We start from the raw sequence: 20,906 nt of genomic DNA, 5'->3' as shown, positions 1-20,906 counted from the left end.
ATGGCAGGCTAGTCATGAAAGTTAGGTCCCATGGGATCCAGGGACAGCTAGCTAATTGGATTCAAAATTGCTCAATGGTAGGAAACACAGGTTGATGGTTGAAGGTTGCTTCTTGGACCGGAGGCCGGTGTCTAGTGGTATGCCACAGGGATCGGTGCTGTGACCTTTGTTATTTGTTATTTACATAAATGATCTAGATGTGAATGTACAAGGCATGATTAGTAGATTTGCGGATGATACAAAATTAGGAGGTATCGTTGATAGCGAAGAGAGTTATCAAAAATTACAGAGGGATCTTGATCAGATGGGGAAGTGGACCGACGACTAGCAAATGCAATTCAATACAGATAAGTGTGAGGTGTTGCACTTTGGAGAGTTAAACCAAGGTAGGACTTATACAGTAAATGGTAAGGTCCTGAGGAGTGTAGTGGAAGAGAGGGACCTAAGAGTACAAGTACATAGTTCGTTACAAGCCATGTCACAGGTGGACAGGGTGGTGAAGAAGGCATTTGGCATGCTGGCCTTCATCGGTCAAGGCATTGAGTATAGAAGTTGGGACGTTATGTTACAGTTGTACAAGTCATTGGTGAGGCTGCACTTGGAGTATTGTGTACCGTTTTGGTCACCCTGCTATAGGAAAGACATAGTTAAACTGGTAAATGTGCAAAGAAGATTTATGAGGGTGTTGCCAGAGTTATGGGGAGAGGTTGGCCAGGATAGGACTTTATTCCTTGGAATGTTGGAGAATGAGGGGTGACCTTACTTAGGTGTATAAGATCATGAGGGGTATAGATAGGATAAATGCATATAGTCTTTTTCCGAGGGATGGGGAGTTGAAAACCAGAAGGCATAGGTTTAAGGTGAGACCAGATAGATTTAAGAAGGACCTGAGGGGCAATTTCTTCACACAGCGAATGGGGCATATATGGAATGGGCTACCAGAGAAAGTGGTTGAGGTAGGTACAATAGCAACATTTTAAAAAAAAAACATTTGGATAGGTACATAGATGAGAATCGTTTAGAGGAGTGTGGACCAAAGGCAGGCAATCGGAACCAGCTGAGTGGGCATGAACCAGTTTGGGCCCAATGCCCTGTTTCCATTCTGTATTACTGTATGACTCTATATGTATGTGCCCAAACCTTGCATGATCACAGGATGTTTCAAAATGCTTTTACAGCCAACTCCTTGACCATCATCTTTGTAAATATAGGAAACACAGCAACTTGTTTAAATGACGAGTTCTCACAAGCAGCAGTGATAATTACCAGATAATTTGTCTTTGCGATGATGATCGAGAGACAACAATTGAATTACTATCGCACCGTTCAGGTCTTCCTGAAATGCCAACGTCATTCATCCCCAGTTGACCTTGCTGTAACTTAGGAAAATGCAACAGCACTTTATGCAAGGTCTTGCAGAAAGCACAAATTAAATCACCCGGTAACCTACTTTGTGGTAGTGGAAAGAATGTTTGTTGACTGGTAAATGTCTCTCAAGACACCACAGCAACTTCTTCATTGGAAAGGAATCTTTTCGGTCCGCCTGAGTCTGAGGGAACAATTTGTACCTGGGTTTTAAAATCTCACCTGAACGGCAGCAGGAGTTATGTGCTCGAGTCTCTGAACCTTGCACTAATGTTGGCAGGTAAAAATCAAGACCATAATTCATTTGTGCTGTTGTAATGGACTTTGAATTGGGAAAACCACTTGGCAAACTTACATTCTCTGCTTGGCAGTGGGGTGGGGGAGGGCGGAGGACAGTCCGTTTTGGCTTGAACGCGCAAAGTGCGCGCGACGAACTGTCAGCGGCGGCGTTCCCCCCGCCGCGCGCGCGCTCCCGGCGGTTAGGGCTGGACACGTCATCAGAGTGGGCCAGCCTGCGCTGATTGGCCGAGAGCCGTAGCGGCGAAATCTGACCGAAAAAAAGGGTCGCTACGAAAGAAAAAAAAGTGTGTGAGAGAGAGAGAGATAAAGCGAAAAGACGAAATCGGTAAGAGAACAGATAAGGTACATACCGGCAGCAGTAGTACGGTGGGCTGGGCTTTATTAAACTTATTGAAATGTCGGGTGGATGGACGGCCTGAAAAGATGGGGGGAGTTGTCCCTCCCAGGTACACAGCACAAACATTGTCTCAGCTTTCCAGCCGGCTTAAACAACATCGTCCAGCAATAAGATGGGACGGGGACATTCTAATGCAGACGCCTGTTACTTTATTATTGTTTGGTTAACTTTCTGATTCTTACTTTGCTGACCTGTTATTGTTTGGAAGCAGTTTGTTTGATGACACCTCCTGAAATGACGTCCTGACTGAAATCACAATTCCCAATGATATCATAAGGTGTTGTTGCCCCTGTCCCTCCCGATAGGGTCGTGGGGAGACCTTGTACAAATTTGTGTCACTTTTAAACTGCACAACATTCTCTTGCACTGTAGGTTTGCAGCCACCCTGACTGCCCTCACTATCCAATTCCATAATCCGTGGTTGACCCAAAATTTCCCAACGGTTGACTGACGCTCCAGTGCTGAACTATTGGAAATGACATCTGTGACTCCATGGTTAGGCCACTTTTGGAATACTGTGTTCAATTCTGGTCTCCCTGTTGCAGGAAAGGTTTTGTTAAACTTGAAAGTGTGCAGAAAAGATTTACAAGGATGTTGCTGGGGTTAGAGGGTTTGAGCTATAGGGAGAGGCTGAATAGGCTGGGGCTATTTTCCCTGAAGCGTCGGAGACAGGGGTGATTTAGAGGTTAATAAACTCATGAGGGGCATGGATGGGGTGAATAGTCAAGGTCTTTTTCCCATGGTAGGGGATTCAAAACTGAAGGGCATAGGTTTAAGGTGAGACAGGAAAGATATAAAAGGGCCCTGAGGGGCAACTTTTTTCATGCAGAGAGTGGTGCGTGTATGGAATGAGCTGCCAGAGAAAGTAATGGAGGCTTGTACAATTACAACACTTTAAAAGTCATCTGGATGGGCACTTGAATAGAAAGGGTTTAGAGGGATATGGGCCAAATGCTGACAGATAGTACTAGATTGATTTAGGACATCTGGTCAACATGGCTGAGTCGGGCTGAAGTGTCTGTTTCTGTGCTGTACAACTCTATGCCTCTATGATCTTTTTTAGATGAGATGTTAAGCATTTAACATTAATTTAAACATTATTTTCTGTAGGTGATGAAAGGTAGTTTATATGTAAAGTGTTATTGAAGAATTCCTTTTTTATGCCTAATGTTATTAGGGCCATAAATAAGGAACATGGTTAGTAGATTTAGAAAAGTTATTACCCAGCAGGATTAGTCAGATAGATGGGTGATTTTCAGGAACGGTAAGAAAGTAGTTTAAAAGTCTCTAATAGCTATTTCTCTATCAAATAGATACTCAGTTTTTGGAACAGTTTAAGGGGATAATCTCTCCAAGGAAAATGGAAGGGCCAGTCAGTTATTGGACACTTGGAATGATTCTTACGTTAAGCAGTGTTTGACAGGGTTTAGTAGAATTTTTGTTCCAAGGGACTCTCCAGGGCATAGACAGGCAATTCTGTGGCAACGAGCGTAAATTTAGGATAGTTTGTTGTTTTCCTGGTGCTATGATTAAGGATGTTTCTAAACATTTCAAGCATATTGTTAAAGGGGAGATTGAGAAGCCAGAAATTATTGTACACATTGGAAGGAATGATATTTTTAGGGAAAAGATTAAAGCAGTACAGAGTGAATTTAAGAGTTAGGTAGAAGATTTAAAAAAAAAACCTTTAAAAGTAGTAATTTCTGGTTTACTCCCAATGCCAGACTCAAACGAGGGATGGACCAAAAGGCTAAAAGATATAAATCAATGCCTGGTGTATTGTTCAGGATTCACGTTTTTGGGCAATTGGAATGTCTTTTGGGATAGAAAAAACCTGTTCAAAAAGGATGGATCTAACCTAAACTGGAAAGGGACCAATATCCTAGCAGGGAGATTTGCTCATTCTATTAAGGGAGACTTTATACTGATAGAGAAGGTGAGTGGAGGAATTCTAAGTAGCAGTGGAAATGGAAGGATTGTGTAGGTTCTGAATGTGAGGAGAGCATGTCAATTAGAAAAGAAAGATGAGAGAGGCAGAGTATGTTGTAACTCTGAAGAACTAAATTGCATTTATTTCAATGCAAGGGGTCTTGCAAGTAAGACTGATGAACTCAGGGCATGTTTAAGAATGTAGGATTGGGACGCCATAGCTATTTACAGAAACTTGGCTGAGAGACAGACGAGACCCGCAGCTTAATGTTCCTGGTTTTACATGTTACAGGAAGAATAGAAAAGGAGGCCAGAAAGGAGGTAGGGTGGCATTTTTGATTAAGGAATACTTTACTGCTGTAACTAGGGAAGATACTTCTGATAAATCATCCAGTGAAAATATATGGGTAGAAATTACAAATAAGAAAGGAAAGATCACTCTGATGAGATTGTACTATAGGCCCCCTAATAGTAAGAGAGAAATTGAGAAACAAATATGTAGGGAGGTCGCAGATATATGTAAGCATAATAAGATTGTAATAATGGAGGATTTTAATTTTACAAACATTGACTGGGACTATCATAATGCTAAAGGTTTGGATGGTGAAGAATTTGTCACATGCTCAAAAAAAATTTCTTTATCAATATGTGGATGCTCCTACTTAAAAAGGAGCAAAACTAGAACTTCTTTCGGGCAGTAAGGCAGGGCAGGTGACTGAAGTAAAAGTGGGGGAACACTTTGGGGATGGCAACCATAATTCTACTAGTTTCAAAATGTTTATGGAAAAAGATAAGTCTTCCATAAAAGTTAAACTTTTTAATTGGAGTTGGCAAATTTTAATGGTATGAGACAAGAACGTTCAAAAGTTGATGGGAGTAGATTGTTCGCAGGTAAAAGGACATCTGACAATTGAGAGGCATTCAGGGGTGTGATGACAAGATTTCAGGGGTATTTTGTTCCTGTTAGAGTGAAGGGTAAGGCTGGTAAGATTAAGGAACAGTGGATGAATAAAGATATTGAGGAGGTTCTTGTCAAGAATAAAAGAAAATTTTTTTAGGTATAGACAGCTTGGTTCAATTGAATCTCTTAATCAATATAAAGAGTTTAGGGGCATTCTTGAGAGAAATCAGGAAGGCAAAGAGGGGATATGAGATAGCATTGGCAGATAAGATTAAGATAAGGTTAGTAGGGCGGCATGGTGGCTCAGTGGTTAGCACTGCAGCCTCACAGCGCCAGGGACCCGGGTTCGATTCCAGCCTCGGGCGACTGACTGTGTGGAGTTTGCACATTCTCCCAGTGTCTGCGTGGGTTTCCTCTGGGTGTTCCGGTTTCCTCCCATAGTCCAAAGATGTGCAAGCTAGGTGGATTGGCCATGCTAAATTGCCCGTAGTGTTCAGAAGTGTGTGGGTTATAGGTGGATGTGTCTGGGTGGGATGCTTCAAGGGTCGGTGTGGACTTGTTGGGCCGATGGGCCTGTTTTCACACTGTACGGATTCTATGATTCTATGATTAATCCAAAGAGATTCTACAAATACATCAAGAGCAAGAGGGTAACTAGAGCATTGGGCCTCTTAAAGATCAAGGAGGTTGTCTCCATGTTGAGCCCCAGAAGATGGGAGAGGTAATAAATGAATATTTCACACCAGTTTTTACTGTGGAGAAAGAAATGGAGTTTAGAGAATGCAGAGAAATAAACTTTGATGTTTTAAAAACAGTTCACATTACAGAAGAGGAAGTTCAGGAGGTCTTAGAGAATATAAAGGTGGATAAATCTCCGGGACCTGATCTAATGTATCACAGATTGTTGTGGGAAGTAAGGAAGGAAATTACGAGACCCCTTGCAGAAATATTTGCATCATCTATAACTATGGGTGAGGTGCCTGATGACTGGAGGGTGGTTATTGTTGTATATTTGTTTAGGAAAGGTTGTAAAGAGAAACAGGGGAACTAAAGAGAGTCAGTACAGTGTGGAGCTGGAAGGACGCAGCAGGTCAGGCAGCATCAGAGGAGTAGAAAAGTTGGGGTTTCAGGTCGGAACCCTTCACCAGGACTGAGGAGGGGGTAGGGTGGGGAAAGTAGGTGGATGCAGGTAGGGGGTGGTGGCAATTGATCAGTGGGAAGGGTGGGGTGGATAAGTGGGAAAGAAGATGAACAGGTAGTGTCAGGACAAGGAGGCGGGTTGAAAGGGAAGGTTGGACATGGGATGAGGCCGGGGGTGGGGAGATTTTGAAACTGGTGAATTCAGCGTTCAGGTCATCGGGCTGTAAGCTCATGAGGGGAATATGATGTGTTGTTCCTCCAGTTTGCGTGGGTGTCATTGTGACACTGGAACGGGCCCAGGACAGACATGTCAGCAAGGGAGTAGGAGGGGGGAGTTTAAATGGTCAGCGACCAGAAGGTGGTGTTGATTATAGCGTACAGAGCGCAGATGCTCTGCAAATCTGTCATTGAGTCTGTGCTTGGTCTCACTGATGTAGAGGAGCCCACATCGGGAGCAATGGATACAGTAGACCAGGTTGGAGGATGTACAAGTGAACCCCTGTCAGATATAGAAAGTTTGTTTTAGGCCTTGGATAAAAGTGAGAGGGGAGGTGTAGGGGCAGGTGTAGCACCTCATGCGGTTGCAGGGAAAGCTGTCAGGTGTGGTGGAGTTGGTTGGGAGTGTGGACCTGTGAGTCTGACTTTGGTTGTGGGTAAATTGTTGGAGTTGATTATAAAAGATAGGATTTATGGACATTTAGAAAGGCAAAAATTGATTAGAGATAGCATGGTTTTGTTGACTAAAATCGTGTCTTACAAACTTGATTGAGTTTTTTGAGAAAGTTACCAAAAAAGTTGATGAAGGCAGAGCAGTAGACGTTGTTTATTTGGATTTTAGTAAAGTCTTTGACAAGGTTCCGCATAGTAGTCTAATTAATAAAGTTAGGACATATGGGATTCAGAGTGAGCTTGCCAATTGGATACATAATAGGCTTAAGGGCAGGAGACAGAGTAATGGTGGAGGGTTGTTTTTTGAACTGAAGGCCCGTGACCAGCAGTGTTCCACAGGGATTGGTTCTGGGTCTCTTTTGTTTGTCATTTGTATAAATGATTTGGATGAGAATCTAGAAAGCATGGTTAGTAAGTTTGTGGATGATGCCAAAATTGGTGGTATTGTAGACAGTGAAGAAGGCTTTCTAAGATTACAAAGGGATCTTGATCAAATGGGTCAATGGGCTGAAAAATGGCAGTTGGATTTCAATGCGAGGCATTGCATTTTGGTACAACAAACAAGGGTAGGGCTTATACAGTTAATGGTAGCACCTTGGGGATTGTAGTAGAACAGAGGGACCTAGCAGTGCAGGTACATAATTGTTTAAGATTTGCGTCACATGTAGATAGGACGATTAAAAAGGCATTTGGCACACTTGCCTTCATTGCTCAGTCCTTTGAGTATAGGAGTTGGAACATTATATTGAGGTTGTACAGGGCATTGGTGAGGCCTCTTCTGGAATACTGTGCCCAGTTCTGGCTGCCCCAGTTATAGAAAGGATATTATCAAGCTGGAGAGTGTTCAGAAGAGATCTACCAGGATGTTGCCGAGTATGGAAGGTTTGAGTTATAAGGAAAGGCTGGATAGGTTGGGACTTTTTTCACTACAGCGTAGGAGGTTGAGAGGTGACCTGTTAGAAATTCATAAAATAATGAGACGTAGAGATAGAATTGATGCTAGTTGTCTTTTCCCTAAGATGGGGAATTTCAAGACTGGGGTCACATTTTTAAGGTGAGAGGAGAGAGATTTAAAAAAGACATGAGGGGCAAATTTTTTCACAGTGGTTCGCATGTGGAATGAACTTCCTGATGAAGTGGTGGATGTGGGTACAGTTACAATGTTTAAAAGACATTTGGATGGATATATGAATAGGAAAGGTTTGGAGGGATATGGGCCAGGAGCAGGTAGGTGCGACTAGTTTAGTTTGGAATTATGTTCAGCATGGACTGGTTGGACCGAAGGGTCTGTTTCCGTGCTGTATGACTCTGTGACTCCAAACCTAGGCACTGTTTGCCCTGCCAGATGGACATAAAAGATCCCAAGGTACTGTTTTAGCAAGAAGGTTATCCTTGATTTCCTGGCTAATATTTAACCCCTAGTCAATGTCTTGAAATCAAGCAATTTGGTCATTCTCCCATGCTGCACATTGGAATTTATTTTTGTGCACATTGGTGTTTCTTGCATTACAGCAGTGACTACAGTTCAAAAGTAGTTCATCGACTGTAAAGCATTTGAGGTCCTGTGGCTGTAATTGGCACTGTATAAATGCAAGCTTATTGCTTTTAAATTGAAAGTATGTATTCAAAAATGGACAGTGAAAGGGAGACTTCTGGGAAGTCAACAGGGGACAAAAATAGATCATTTTTATGAATTTTATTTTTTGAATTTTTAGTGTTTGACAGCAGTTTTTAGTTTTCCTTTGTGGATTGACCTGCTAAAAATGTACTGTCAGTTAGTTACTTACACTGCCTATGTTTGGCTGGGATAGTGTTTTCCAGAGTTTGGTAGCTCCAAATTAGTGTCCATTCCAGTGCAGAGTTGTGGCAGCTATCAAAAATCTTCCTCTTTTGTTTAAAAATTTGTACATATTTTGCAACTTTCTTAAACGCATCTAAGTTTTTTAAAAAAATCTTTTCTAAAGATTAACCTACAGATAGCAGATGTTTCCCATGTTTAATGTTGAAATGTGTCACCAGGAAATGATAGGTGAATTCTCAATTTGAGTATTAACCTGACTAGAAACTGCCCTTGCAATGCATCATCCTTTTTGCACTAATTTGGTGTTCACATTTGCAGTAAAGGTACTGTGTTTTATCCCAATATCCAATTTCTTTTAGAAATACTGCTCCATTTATCTTGTGATCAATTTATCTGTAGTACAAAGTGCCTTCAGTATTTTCCCATCTTCAAAGTATTTGTTTGGTGACATCTGTCTGTCTCTTAGACCATAAGGTATGAAAATCAATTCCAAATTGTCAGAAAAACTTTGTTAGACCTTAAGTTGGAGCTGAAATTCCCCATCTTTCTAATTTAATGAAAAACTCTGGTAAAATTACTATTGAAAAATTTCAATCTAGGGTTCGCCCCTTGCTAGTAGTGTTTCTGGACATTTCATATTTATTTATTTTTCAATCTGTTTTTCCAATGTTCATCTTATCTTTCTCTAGAATTCCCATTTCTATCAAAACAGAATGTGTATCTTGAGGAGCTTCTGGAATCTCTTACGTTCAGTAAATCAAGCACTGTAACCATTCCAAAGGAAGTGTAATAAGGTAGATGTCACATGCCAGTGTTTCTATCAAAATAAATGTCTGCAATTTGTATTCTTTTAAATTTAGCTTTTCAGTTTGTAATTCCTGTGTAGCTAAAAGGGATCAATTTGAAAGTTTTTTTAAATTTTTTTGATTCATTCACGGGATGAGGGCATTGCTGGCTAGGCAGCATTTATTGCCCATCCCTAATGGCCCCGAGGGTAGTTAAGAGTCAACCACACTGCTGTGGGTCTGGAGTCACATGTAGGCCAGACCAGGTAAGGATGGCAGTTTCCTTCCCTAAAGGACATTACTGAACCAGATGGGTCTTACCGACAATCGACAATAGATTCACGGTCATCGTTAGATTCTTAATTCCAGATATTTATTGAATTCAAATTCCACCATCTGCCGTGGCAGGATTCAAACCTGGGTCCCCAGAATGTTGTCTTGTCTCTGGATTAAAAGTCCAGCAATAATACCATTAGGCCATTGCTTCCCCAAATAAATTAGATAACTCTAAACATGATTTTGTAAATGTCCCCTGTAATCGTCACAAAAGTATAATGAGTTACGGATAAGGAAAGCTCATCTCTTTAAGCTTCTAGCTTCCTAGCATGCTATTTCTTTATTTTCCTTCTGGTATCTATATACTTTTACACCTATGTATGTCTATGACCTCTATTGCACCCATATTTTAGATTTTTTTACATGATCAATAGTGAACAAGTTGCTCAGTGTTTTAGAGATTTAAATCAAATACACATAACTGCACATTATTCCTCTGTGAATTTAAAATACTAATTAAGTGATTGTTTAGAGTAAATGGGGACTATTTTTGCTGTTGTATCATAGATTTTATAAAAAGAGATGGATATCTGTAAACCCCATTGTTATTATCTTGTATTCTTTAAAGCTGCTGCCAGAGTTTCTCAAAACAGATTATTTTGTAGAATTTCACTCCTTTAACCTTGTGAAGTTTAACTCCTTTGGGAGATATTGAATTATGGGCAGCTTTTCTTCATTCATGATGTCACTGGAGTCAAACTTTATGTTGTCACAGGAAGGGAGTTCTACATAGAATATCTGTTCCAAAGCAGCTGCAGCCAGCAGCTCTAAAGCATACAACAAGGTAACAAAAGGTGACTTGAATAAATACTGGTAAGCGTAAACTTATCTGTCTCTTTTTCTAAGAAAAATTGATTATGTGGCATTAACTCAGCAATATTTTCTTTGATCCTACAGTGTAATAGCATGAAATGCAGTGACGTTGATAGCTTTCAATATTGTAAGCAAACTAGAATACTGAGAACTTAATTAAAGAAAAAGCACAAAAATATTGTTTTAAAAAATAGTGTGGAATTGTGGGTCCATGATCTTAACCGAGAGTCCAAATTACATGATAAACTACTAGGTAATCAAACAATATATTTGTTTTGTAAATCTCTCAGCAATAATGAGAAAATAGTTGTTTTCCAAGCATAGAAGTGTTAAAGTTTCTTTTTCTTACTCATGGTCTTGACTTGGAAATATATCACCGTTCCTCCACTGTTGCTGGATTAAAGTTGTGGAATTCCTCTTTGTTTGTTTCATGGGTGTACATACACCAAATGGACTGCAGTGGTTCAAGAAAGTAGCTCACGACCCCTTATTGAGGGTGGTGACAGAAGGGCAATAAATACTGACTCAACCAGCAAAGCCCAAATCCTGTGAAAAGAATTATGAAGAACACCAATTTTCAGCCATGCTTTCCGTATTCCCTGGTGACAGAAAACTCAATGAATCTCTTCTTCCTCCATTAACACCCTCTCCCCCAACAACCTTGTGGCTCCCTTTTCCCTCACATCTCCACACCCCATTGGTCACACACACACAGATATCGGTCCCTTCCCTTTATGGCACATAAAGAAGTAATTCAACCTACAATTTCTGTGCAAACCCAAAAAAAAATGCTGTTCAGCCCAATACCACTTTTCAGCTCTTGGTCCGTAACCATGCAGGTTATGTCACGTCCAGTACATATCCAAATAGCTTTTTTTTATTGCAGTGAATCCTTGTGTTTTTTTTTGTCCGTTCAGGCTTTGTCTTCAAGGCCTCATCCACCCTCTTGAGTGAAACAATCTTTTTGCAACTCCTTTGCAACCCTTGTCTCAGATCCTTTAAGTCTATGTCTCTTGGTTATTCGCTGATAAATGAAATAGATCTTTCTTACCTACTGTGTCCATAACTCTAATAATTTTTTAAACCGTAATTACATCTCCCTTCAGTCTTCTCTGTAACAAAGAAAACAACGTCGACCTATTCAATCTGTCCTCATAGATCTGCTTTGTACCCTAACAGTGTTATCACTTCTTTCTTGCAATGCAGTGGCCAGAATTTTGCTTGGTACTCTAACTATGGCCTGACTAGTGTTTTGTACAGTTCTAACATAAAATCTTTACTTTTACATTTGTCTTAGCTAAAAGCAAAAGGTATGTTATATGGCTGTTTTTATTATTTGTTCACGGAACATGGGCATTGCTGACTAGGACAGCATTTATTGCCTATCCTTAATTGCCTAGAGGACAGTTAACAGTCATTACATTGCAGTGGGCTTGGAGTCACATGAAAGCTAGACTAGGTAAGGGTGATAGATTTCCTTCCCAAAAGGACATTAGTGAACCAAAAGGGTTTGTTGGACAATAGTTACTATTAGTTTAGCTTTTTTTTTTTGTCCAGATCTTTTTTAAATTGAATTCAAATTTCATCATCTGCTATGGTGGGATTTGAACACATGTCCCCAGAATACTAACCTGAAGCTCAAGATTACTAGTTCAATAATATTACCACTACGTTACCACCTCGGCCTACCACTACATGACAGCCTCATCCCTTAATCATTTTACCTGTCTTTATTTTGCATTCAAGGATTTGTGGGCATGCACTCTGAGTCCGTCTATTTCTTTATATTTCTCAGTGCAGTTTTGGTCACCTTGCTATAGGAAGAATGTTATTAAACTGGAAAGAGTGCAGAAGAAAGTTACAAGGATGTTGCCAGGCCTCAAGGGACTGAGTTATAGGGAAAGGTTGGACAAGCTGGGACTTTTTTCTTCTGAGACTGAGGGGGTATGTTATAGAAGTGTATAAGATCATGAGAGGAATGGATAGGGTAAATACATTCAGTCTTTTTCCAAGGGTTGGGGAATCGAGGACCAGAGGACATCAGTTTAAGGTAAGAGGGGAAAGAATACACAGGAACCTGAGGGGCACCTTTTTTACAAAGAGCGTGGTACACATATGGAATGAGCTGCCGGTGGAATGGTCGAGGCGAGTACAGTAACAACATTTAAAAGGCATTTGGACAAATACGTGGATAGGAAAGATTTAGATGAATATGGGCCAAGTACACGGAAATGGGCGTAGCGTAGATGGACATTTTGGTTGGCACGGTCCAGATTGGGCCAAAGGGCCTGTCTCCATGCTGTAGGACTCTATAACATGATAATCAGAAATTCCAATTCCAAAGAGTTAGATCAGGAAGCCTTTTTAAACAAGTAATCGATTTTGTCTGCTCATATGAGCAATCCATTAGCTGTACTTTGCTACCTCCGAAAGATCAGTCAGAGTAGAGTTTTGTATTCTTAAGTGGAAATAGATTGCCTACCTATTTTATAATATGTTTTTAAAATCAATGTACCTAAAATGAGGTGACTTCTATAAAGAGTGAATGATGCATTTCACTCACTCATCATTTAGGCAGTGAAGATAAAACAGTATGCCATGTTAACATTACACAATTGCAAATTTATTTTTTCTTTGAAACTTATCACTGAAAAGAAAATATGTGGCACAGTGAAAATGGCACCAGACTGGTCATCCAAAGGCCCAGGTTATTAGTCTGGGGACATGGTCTCAAATCTCAGTACAGCAGCTGGTAGAACTTAAATTCAATTAATGTGTCCATAATTAAAAACTAGTTGAACGGTAACCATTATTAACTGTCAGTTTAAAAAAAAAATCTGGCATACTAATGCTGTTTACAAAAGGAAAGCTACTGTACTTGTCAGGTCTAGCCTCCATGGGACTCCAGATCCATGGCAATGTGATTGTCTCAACAGTGATAACCGAAATAGCCTGGTGAGACACTCAGTTGTAACACAACCACAACCAAGTCTGTAAAAAGGAATTAAATTGGATAGATTCCTCAGCATTGATCCAGTCACTGGCAAAGACTATGACAAACCCAGCTCTGTCGATATTGCAAAGTCTATCATGCGAACATTTATGGGTTTTTGCCAAAATTTGGAGAACTGTCTCACATACTAGTCAAGCTACAGCCTGATGCAGCTGTACTCACAGAATAATACTTAATAGACAATGTCGTAGGCACCATGATCATCATCCCTAGCTACTTACTGTCCTACCAACAAGACAGGCGCACCAGAGAAGGACAGGGTACAGTGGTTTACAGTTGGAAGATAGGTACCCTGGGAGGCTTCAGCATTGAATCTGAGTCTCATGGTATCAGGTCAAACATGGGCAAGGAAACCTCCTACAATTACCAACTAACAAACCTCTCCTCCCTCAAGCAATGAATCCGTACTCCTCACTGTTGAACACTATTTGGAAGAAGAACAGAGGTTGGGAAGGACATAATATCTAGTTTAGGTGGAGGGCCTCAATGTCCACCACCAAGGTAGAGTGGATAGTCAGAGACTTTTTCCCAGGCTGGAAATACTATTACAAGAGGGCATAATTTTAAGATGATTGGAGGAAAGTATAGGCAAGATGACAGAGGCAGGTTCTTTACACAGAGAGTGGTGGGTGTGTGGAATGCACTGCTGGCAGTGGTAGTGGAGTCAGATACTTTAGAGACTTTTAAGTGACTCTTGGATAGGCACATGGATGATAGTAAAATGTAGGGTATGCAGGATAGTTTGGTCTTAGTAGGACAATAGGTCAGCACAACATCGTGGGCCGAAGGGCCTGTACGGTGCTGTCCTGTTCTAAGTTCTATGTTCTATGTTCTATACTACCGATTATTTCATTCTTATACCATGCCTTGTTTGACCTCCCTAAATGTATTTCATTACACTTCGCCAAATTGTTACACTTCTGCCCTACTTACCAGTCCTTTGGTATTTTCTTGCAAACTACAGCTTTCTTCCTCATCAGCAATCAGGAAGCGCAATTTTGTATCACTTGCAAACTTTTTAATCATTGCTCCTACATTTAAGTTGATGTCATTGATTTACACTATGAAAAGAAAACGATCGAAGACTGACCCTTTGGAACCCCCAATCCTCCAGTCTTAAAACCACCCGCTAGCTATTACCCTTTGCTTCCTGCCACTGAATCTGTTTTGGGTCCAACTCGTTCTTACTGGGCTCTTACTTTATTGACTAGATGGAATATCAATGTTATCACTTCAAAAATAAGTTCATTGTAATCTTTGTTGTCGTAAAAGTAAGATTCCCCTCTTGTTTTTTTTTCTTTGTTCCATTTCCGTAATTTGGTTTTTCTGTACCTTCCTCATTTGAGATTGCTTTCAGGTAATCATCTAAGTCCCTGTCAAAATGCTTGTTGGATATAATGAAAATTACGGGGTTTTTTCACTTATTTTTCCAAAGACAAATAGTACTTGTCTTGCATGGTTACAGGTGAAAAAGGTAGGTTGAGAATAATGAACAAGAAGCTGAATTATTGCAGTGTGCTCATTTTACTGTGCCTATATCAATGTTGAGAAAAGCTACCTACAACATGGCATATAATGGGGCAGAGTTTCCACTACAGGCACATTCAGGAAAATGTGATGGTTAAGTGGAAAAGAAATGTGAGCATGAGTAGGCCATAAGCTCCTATAAGCCTGCCCTGCCATGAATAAAGATTATTAGCTGATCCTTGACCTCAATGACACTTTCCCACCATATCCTCATATCCCTTGATTCCCTTCGAGTCAGTTGGCCATGAGTTGATTAGCCCCATTATTTCGACATGATCTGTGACCTGCCTGCTCCCATTCGGATCAAGATGGATGAGTCAGATATCATCTGAATGAATGCATCATTGACCTGAGTGGCCCCAGTGCTGCTTTCTATTCCTGAATATATCTGAGGCCCTAGCTCACAACAGGGCAACCAGGCAATGTTGTTTGCAGAACACATGGAACAGTGCTTTGCTTAAAAGCAGTTTGTATTTTAAAGCCACACAATACGGTTATTGCAATTTAAACTATTGCAATATAAACAACAAGGTAAAGAAAGGGAATCATAGTGAAGATGTGATGTTGGAAGTATTACTAGCGCAGATGGGCTGGAGGAAAGTTACCCTGGGTCTACAGATTATCAGGAGGCCCTCAAGGAAGTGAATGCAGGTAGCGAGGAGGGCCAGTTATTGCAATCTAAACCTTAGCATTAGGCAGCTGTGCCTGAAAAGCGCTCACGTCCTCACGTAAGTAGTCTGTGTTAGTGAATGTATTTTGCTCAGCACGACATTATGCGCACATCAAATCACCAGCCTGACACATTGCTCAATGCAACACACCCAGTATTCAAGCCGCAGCACTTCTTGGAACTTGTGACTCACCTTTAACGGCAAGATACTCCACCTGATCCTCACACACCTACCAATGCTGTCAGCCTCACACCGACTTCTTGCTGTCTGCAGTTCTTCAGTTATGATAGGCATATCACCCCAACATGGTGTGGCAGAAACACTGGCACTTTGACTTCTCACTTGCAGAATTAGGTGACGGGCAATAAAAGTGACCAGAGCAGAACCAGCATTCAATGCATCTGACTAAGGAGATGGTTCTCTGCATCATGGGACAAGTTGATATTGCTGAAAACTTTGGGAATGATGACATTTTCCTGCTTTATGCCCCTTCTCAACTCCCGGTGCACACTCATTCTGCTTTCTGGCTTGATGAGCACATTGTTAATAATGTGACCATGGAGCTTCTGGTTCTGACTCCTCCATACTTCTGTCATGCCTACTATTCTGAGTTCCTGTTTTCAGACATTTGCAGACTTTCAGCTGTCCAGTAGCAGGAGCTTAAGAAGAGCAAAGAGCAACAGCACTGTGTTGTGGAAGAGACCCTGTCAGTTGATCTAACATTCTTAGCTAGCAACCCAGATACCAGTACTGCACACATTTTGGAGGCTAATATAGAATTTGGATCAAAATGTGGTAGCTGGGCACCAGTGGCTTGCAGTTACATCCAGAGTTAAGGGTGGCCTCTTGGTCAGCACACTGAATGTGAGGTGGCAGACAAACGCTGCTGCACAGTTTATGTGGAGCATTTGATTGGACCACTGATTGGCACGCTTGTCCGGGTGCTGGGTGCAGTGGCTGGCCTGCTGGATAACCTCTTGTTACTAATAAAGAACGTGGAGAAATGTGTTGAAAAGGAGCCAGCCCCAAAGAACACTTCCTTCTTTCTATAACATTGTTCCATTGCCTTTGGATTAAATTCCTGAACTATGGGCCATGCATTCAACTTCCTGCTGTGTAAGATCCATGCTGATTTATTTGTCACTTAGGTAGTAATCCAAAGATCACTACCTTTTGAGGTTCCATCAGTAAAGGTAAAAGTTTTTTTTTAACAAGGTAGTTTGATTTTCAGTAGTGAGTAACCTGATTTAAAGCAATTGAAAATTGCTTCAAAAAATTGATTCTGAATCATGTACCGGTTCAGTGGAGGACACAGCTTCTTAATAAATTGAAAGTTCTTGATATAAAAAGAACTTTTGAAAAATGCCTAGCAGTGCTTATGATTATGTCAATTGGTGAAATATTTTGTGGATGTTCAAAATTTGAAATAAAAACAAAATGTTGGTAATAGGTCTGGCAGCATTTCTACAGAGAGAAACAGAAGAATATCTGGTCAGTAGCTTTTTATTAGGTCAGGATTGCAATTTGAAGATCCATCCTGAATCAACAGAATCTTGCAATTTCAAGTTTTATGGGCAACTTGAATCTTGATCCAACAATAAAAGATACCGGAAAAAAGAATGGTATAAATGGTTTAGCGTGTATCTCACTCATGTCTAAAATTCACTTTGCTGTTCAGGCAGATTGTACTTGGACTGAGCTGATGGAACCAGCAGAAACTCAACCACAGCATTTCTTTAAAATATTAAAGCTATTTCAAGCTGATTTTCTATTAATGCATTCTCAGTTCTTGCTATTCTAAGACCGACAATAAAATTGCATCTTAATGTATTTAATTCCATAATTATCTGAAACTTGATATTATGTGAAATAAAATACATTGCAAATATGGGTGTTTAGAAGTGTTATTGAAAATCCGTTTCAGACTTCACAAATAATCAAAATACCAGAAACAATTATTTATTTTTCTGAATTTGACATTGGTCTTGATATTTCACAAAATGAAGATTTTAATTGCAGTCCTCTAAAGCTATTTTTAATTTTTAGTAGTTTCAGTCTAATACTCTAAATATATTATTTGTCTATCTAAATGTAAGAGTGAAGATTCCTTTCTTTGTGTGTGATTTGGACCAGTGACACCATGGGAAGATCTTACGTCATTGGGGAATACAGTGAGAAGTACCTGAAAAAACTGAAAGCAGAAGAGCGATATGGAACAACTGGTATTTTATTAGGGCAGGTAAGTAAACTTACAATATTCCACCAACATGTTACGTATGATTAACTGGTTTTAAATCTAGATTTTATTTGGGACAAAAGAATGAGCTTGCATTTATCATCTGAACAAGATAAATCATTTGAAGTGCGTGAGTTTTTAATATTCCTTTATGATTGAAAATACTAGATATATCCCAACACAGTGTAATGAATGCCATCAGAACCCCCTTTGGGCTTGGAGAGAATGCACAAACTGCATTTTAAGTGCATTCACATGAGGTTCTGTTCTTTCTCTACTCATATGTATTCCGAATGCTTGCGTAAAGGAATGTATCATTTAGACTTTTTAGACTGACAATTTTGGTTTGTCTGTAATATTTATTCTTAGAAAATACTCTGTCTGAGTACTACATTATTTTCAATGGAGTGATCTATAGCAACAACATCTTGCAACTTTCTTCTTCTGTCCTATAATTTGGCCAATGCACTGATTGTTAGCTGGTGTTGAATACAAATTCTTAAATATATTGTTTAAACCTGATCATTTTGGGGTAAGTAAACTGATTGAAAGCAACAACCTTTATGCAAACTGTTCTAGAATCACAACTGAAATATTCAAACTTCATCTAGAAGAAACAGAGGAAAAATTGAATAGATTATGATGCAGCTTTTAGTGGAAATATTTCAAATGTCTAAACATTATTTCCCATTATATTTTGTTGGTATGAAATCTTTAAAATTAATATTGCTACTTGTTTTTCTTCACCCAAAAATGTGAAGGTAAGAAATTCGCTGCATGTGTGTTCCTACTGATCTGATTCTGATACTCAAAAGGGGTATTTCTAACAAGAGTTTGAGAACTTCATGTTTCTTCTGTGTGTGGAAGGGACTTGCTTTCTGTGTTGTCCCTTTGAGGTGGCGGGGCTGTCAAGAAATCCTGTTTTGCACAATGTTAGTATCTGTATTAAATAGTCACAATGTTAGTTTTAGACTAGAATAACAAATCAGCAGGGAGTGAGGAGAAATATCAGACTTTTGTTTAGGACAGGGAATGGCAGTGACTGACAATTAAATAGGATTTATGTGCTTTCATTTTTCAGTTAATGAGTAATTGTGACAAAATTCAGCTCTTATATAGTGGTTTTTCTTGACTCAAGTAAGCAGTGAAAAATATAGAGTCCTGAGATATGTAGTGAAATTTAGGATTACTGTTCAATTTTGTTGATTTGTGCCGATTCGGTAATCAAATACTCTACCGTTTTTAGATTACACCAATGAAAACCTACATAGTATTTGCTGCTCGAACCCCACTTAAAGATCATGCTGAACTTCCACCAGAAAATCCAAATGAAATGAATGCAAGCGACATCGAATGGGTGTCTGAGCATGCACGACAGGTCAGTGGTATATTAGAATGTTTGCTTTACTCGCGTGGAGTAAAAGTTTATATTTAAACTCACTGTAATGTTGCACAAGATTCATCAGGACTAAGTGCTGTGTTTAAATCAGACAATCTTAGGAGAAGAATGGATAACTTGATTGGCGGGACAGAAAAGGAAAGAGGGAGAGAATTGAAGAAGGGGTAGAGGAAGTCACTGAGTTAGAGGAGGACATTGAAAGGAGGAAGTGGAATAAGAGGCCAGAAAGAGATTACTCCAGATCTAAGAAGAGTTTAGAAAGCTACCTCACTGCAAGATATTCTTAGAAATGGCATTGCATATGTTTGATGTACTCTTTGTAGGTTGATGGCCAAAATAAAGAAAATAGTTTTATGGAGAAGTGGTGAAAAATGAATTTCTTAATTTTGTCACTCCCAAACTAAACAAGCTCTTTATACTTTCCCTTAGAGGTAGCAGGAGCGTCCAATTTTATTCAATTGCGTGGCCTTAGAATAGGCTGTGGGCTTGAAAAACAAATCGCAGGAAGTGGGGGGAAAAATATTACAATCTCTTTTCACACAGGGAATAGCAGTAACTGATAACTAATCTAAAGCAGGCAGGGAGAAGCAATCACTTGTACCTTCAATGGCTGGAGATAGAAGTCAGAAGAAATTAACAATAAAAATGGTACTACAATCCAGTAGGTGTGGATGCTACGTATGAGGTGTGACCATTAGTTTCAATTTTTTTAAGCCAAGCAGAGTGGGAGAGGAGATGAAAGCAAGTTGGAATGAATTGCAAGTATCTTGCAGATAGGCATATAATGTATCACTTTGCCAGGAAGACCTAAGAAACAGAATATTACTTAAATGGAGAACAACTGTAAAAACCTGAGTTACAGAAGGATTTTGGCGATCTGGTACATGAGTTACACAAAAGAAGTTAGTATACAGGTAGAACACATAATCAAGGAGGTTAACGGGATGTTTTTTATTATGGGAGGAATTTAACATATAATTATACTTCAGTTGTATAGAGCATTGGTGAGATCACATCTCGACTACTATGTGCCGTTTTGGTCGTCTTATTTAAGGAAGGATGTGAACGTGTGGGAGGTGGTTCAGATGTGGTTTACTAGATGGATACCTAGAAAGGGTGTGTTCTCTTATTTGATTGGGAAATTGGACAAGCTAGGCTTATTTCCGCTGATGTTTAGAAGACCAAGAAATGACTTGAATGATTGTATAAGATACTAAAAGGGCGCCTGTGACGTAGTGGTAGTGCCCCTACCTCTGGACCAGCTTAAGTCCCACCTGCTATCCCAAAGGTATATCATTGCATAACTGAACAGATTGACTTAAATGTCTCTAAGATCCTGAATGGTTTTGAAAAGGTGAACTTGGAATAAGTATTTCCTTTTTTGGGTGAGTCCCGAACTAGGGGACTCTGTTTTAATATTGGAGATTGCCTGAGGTAACATCATTGCCACTGTGTCACAAGAGCTCAAAACCTAGCTGTGCCTTTTTTATCCAAAAGGTATTTTTAATTAACGTGTTCAGACATGACTCATCCCTGGAGCAAGTGGGACTAGAACTCAGATTTTCTGATCCTTGGGTAGGGACACTGCTGTTGCGTGACAAAAGCCCCATAACCAACTTTGAAT

At 39.9% G+C, this 20,906-nt stretch overlaps 1 protein-coding gene across 11 annotated transcripts in view; it reads left to right on the top strand.

Moving 5' to 3' along the window:
• Window positions 1-1,843: 1,843 nt before the first annotated feature.
• Window positions 1,844-20,906, top strand: part of odr4 (odr-4 GPCR localization factor homolog) — a 96,942-nt gene continuing 77,879 nt past the window's right edge. The window contains exons 1-5 of one of the 11 annotated variants that reach the window (XM_020527058.2): window positions 1,845-1,990; window positions 9,192-9,296; window positions 10,339-10,436; window positions 17,781-17,886; window positions 19,130-19,261. In XM_020527058.2, the coding sequence (XP_020382647.2) occupies window positions 17,788-17,886; window positions 19,130-19,261 (231 nt within the window). In that variant the 5' untranslated portion in view covers window positions 1,845-1,990; window positions 9,192-9,296; window positions 10,339-10,436; window positions 17,781-17,787. Of the gene's footprint in view, window positions 2,008-9,191; window positions 9,297-10,338; window positions 10,437-17,743; window positions 17,887-19,129; window positions 19,262-20,906 lie in introns of all 11 variants that reach the window. The other 10 variants (XM_020527057.2, XM_048602333.1, XM_020527059.2 and 7 more) reach the window with 10 other exon arrangements.

The sequence above is a fragment of the Rhincodon typus genome, chromosome 10, assembly GCF_021869965.1.
Source record: "Rhincodon typus isolate 14 chromosome 10, sRhiTyp1.1, whole genome shotgun sequence".
NCBI lineage: Eukaryota > Metazoa > Chordata > Chondrichthyes > Orectolobiformes > Rhincodontidae > Rhincodon > Rhincodon typus.
This window is presented reverse-complemented; position numbering and strand designations above follow the sequence as displayed.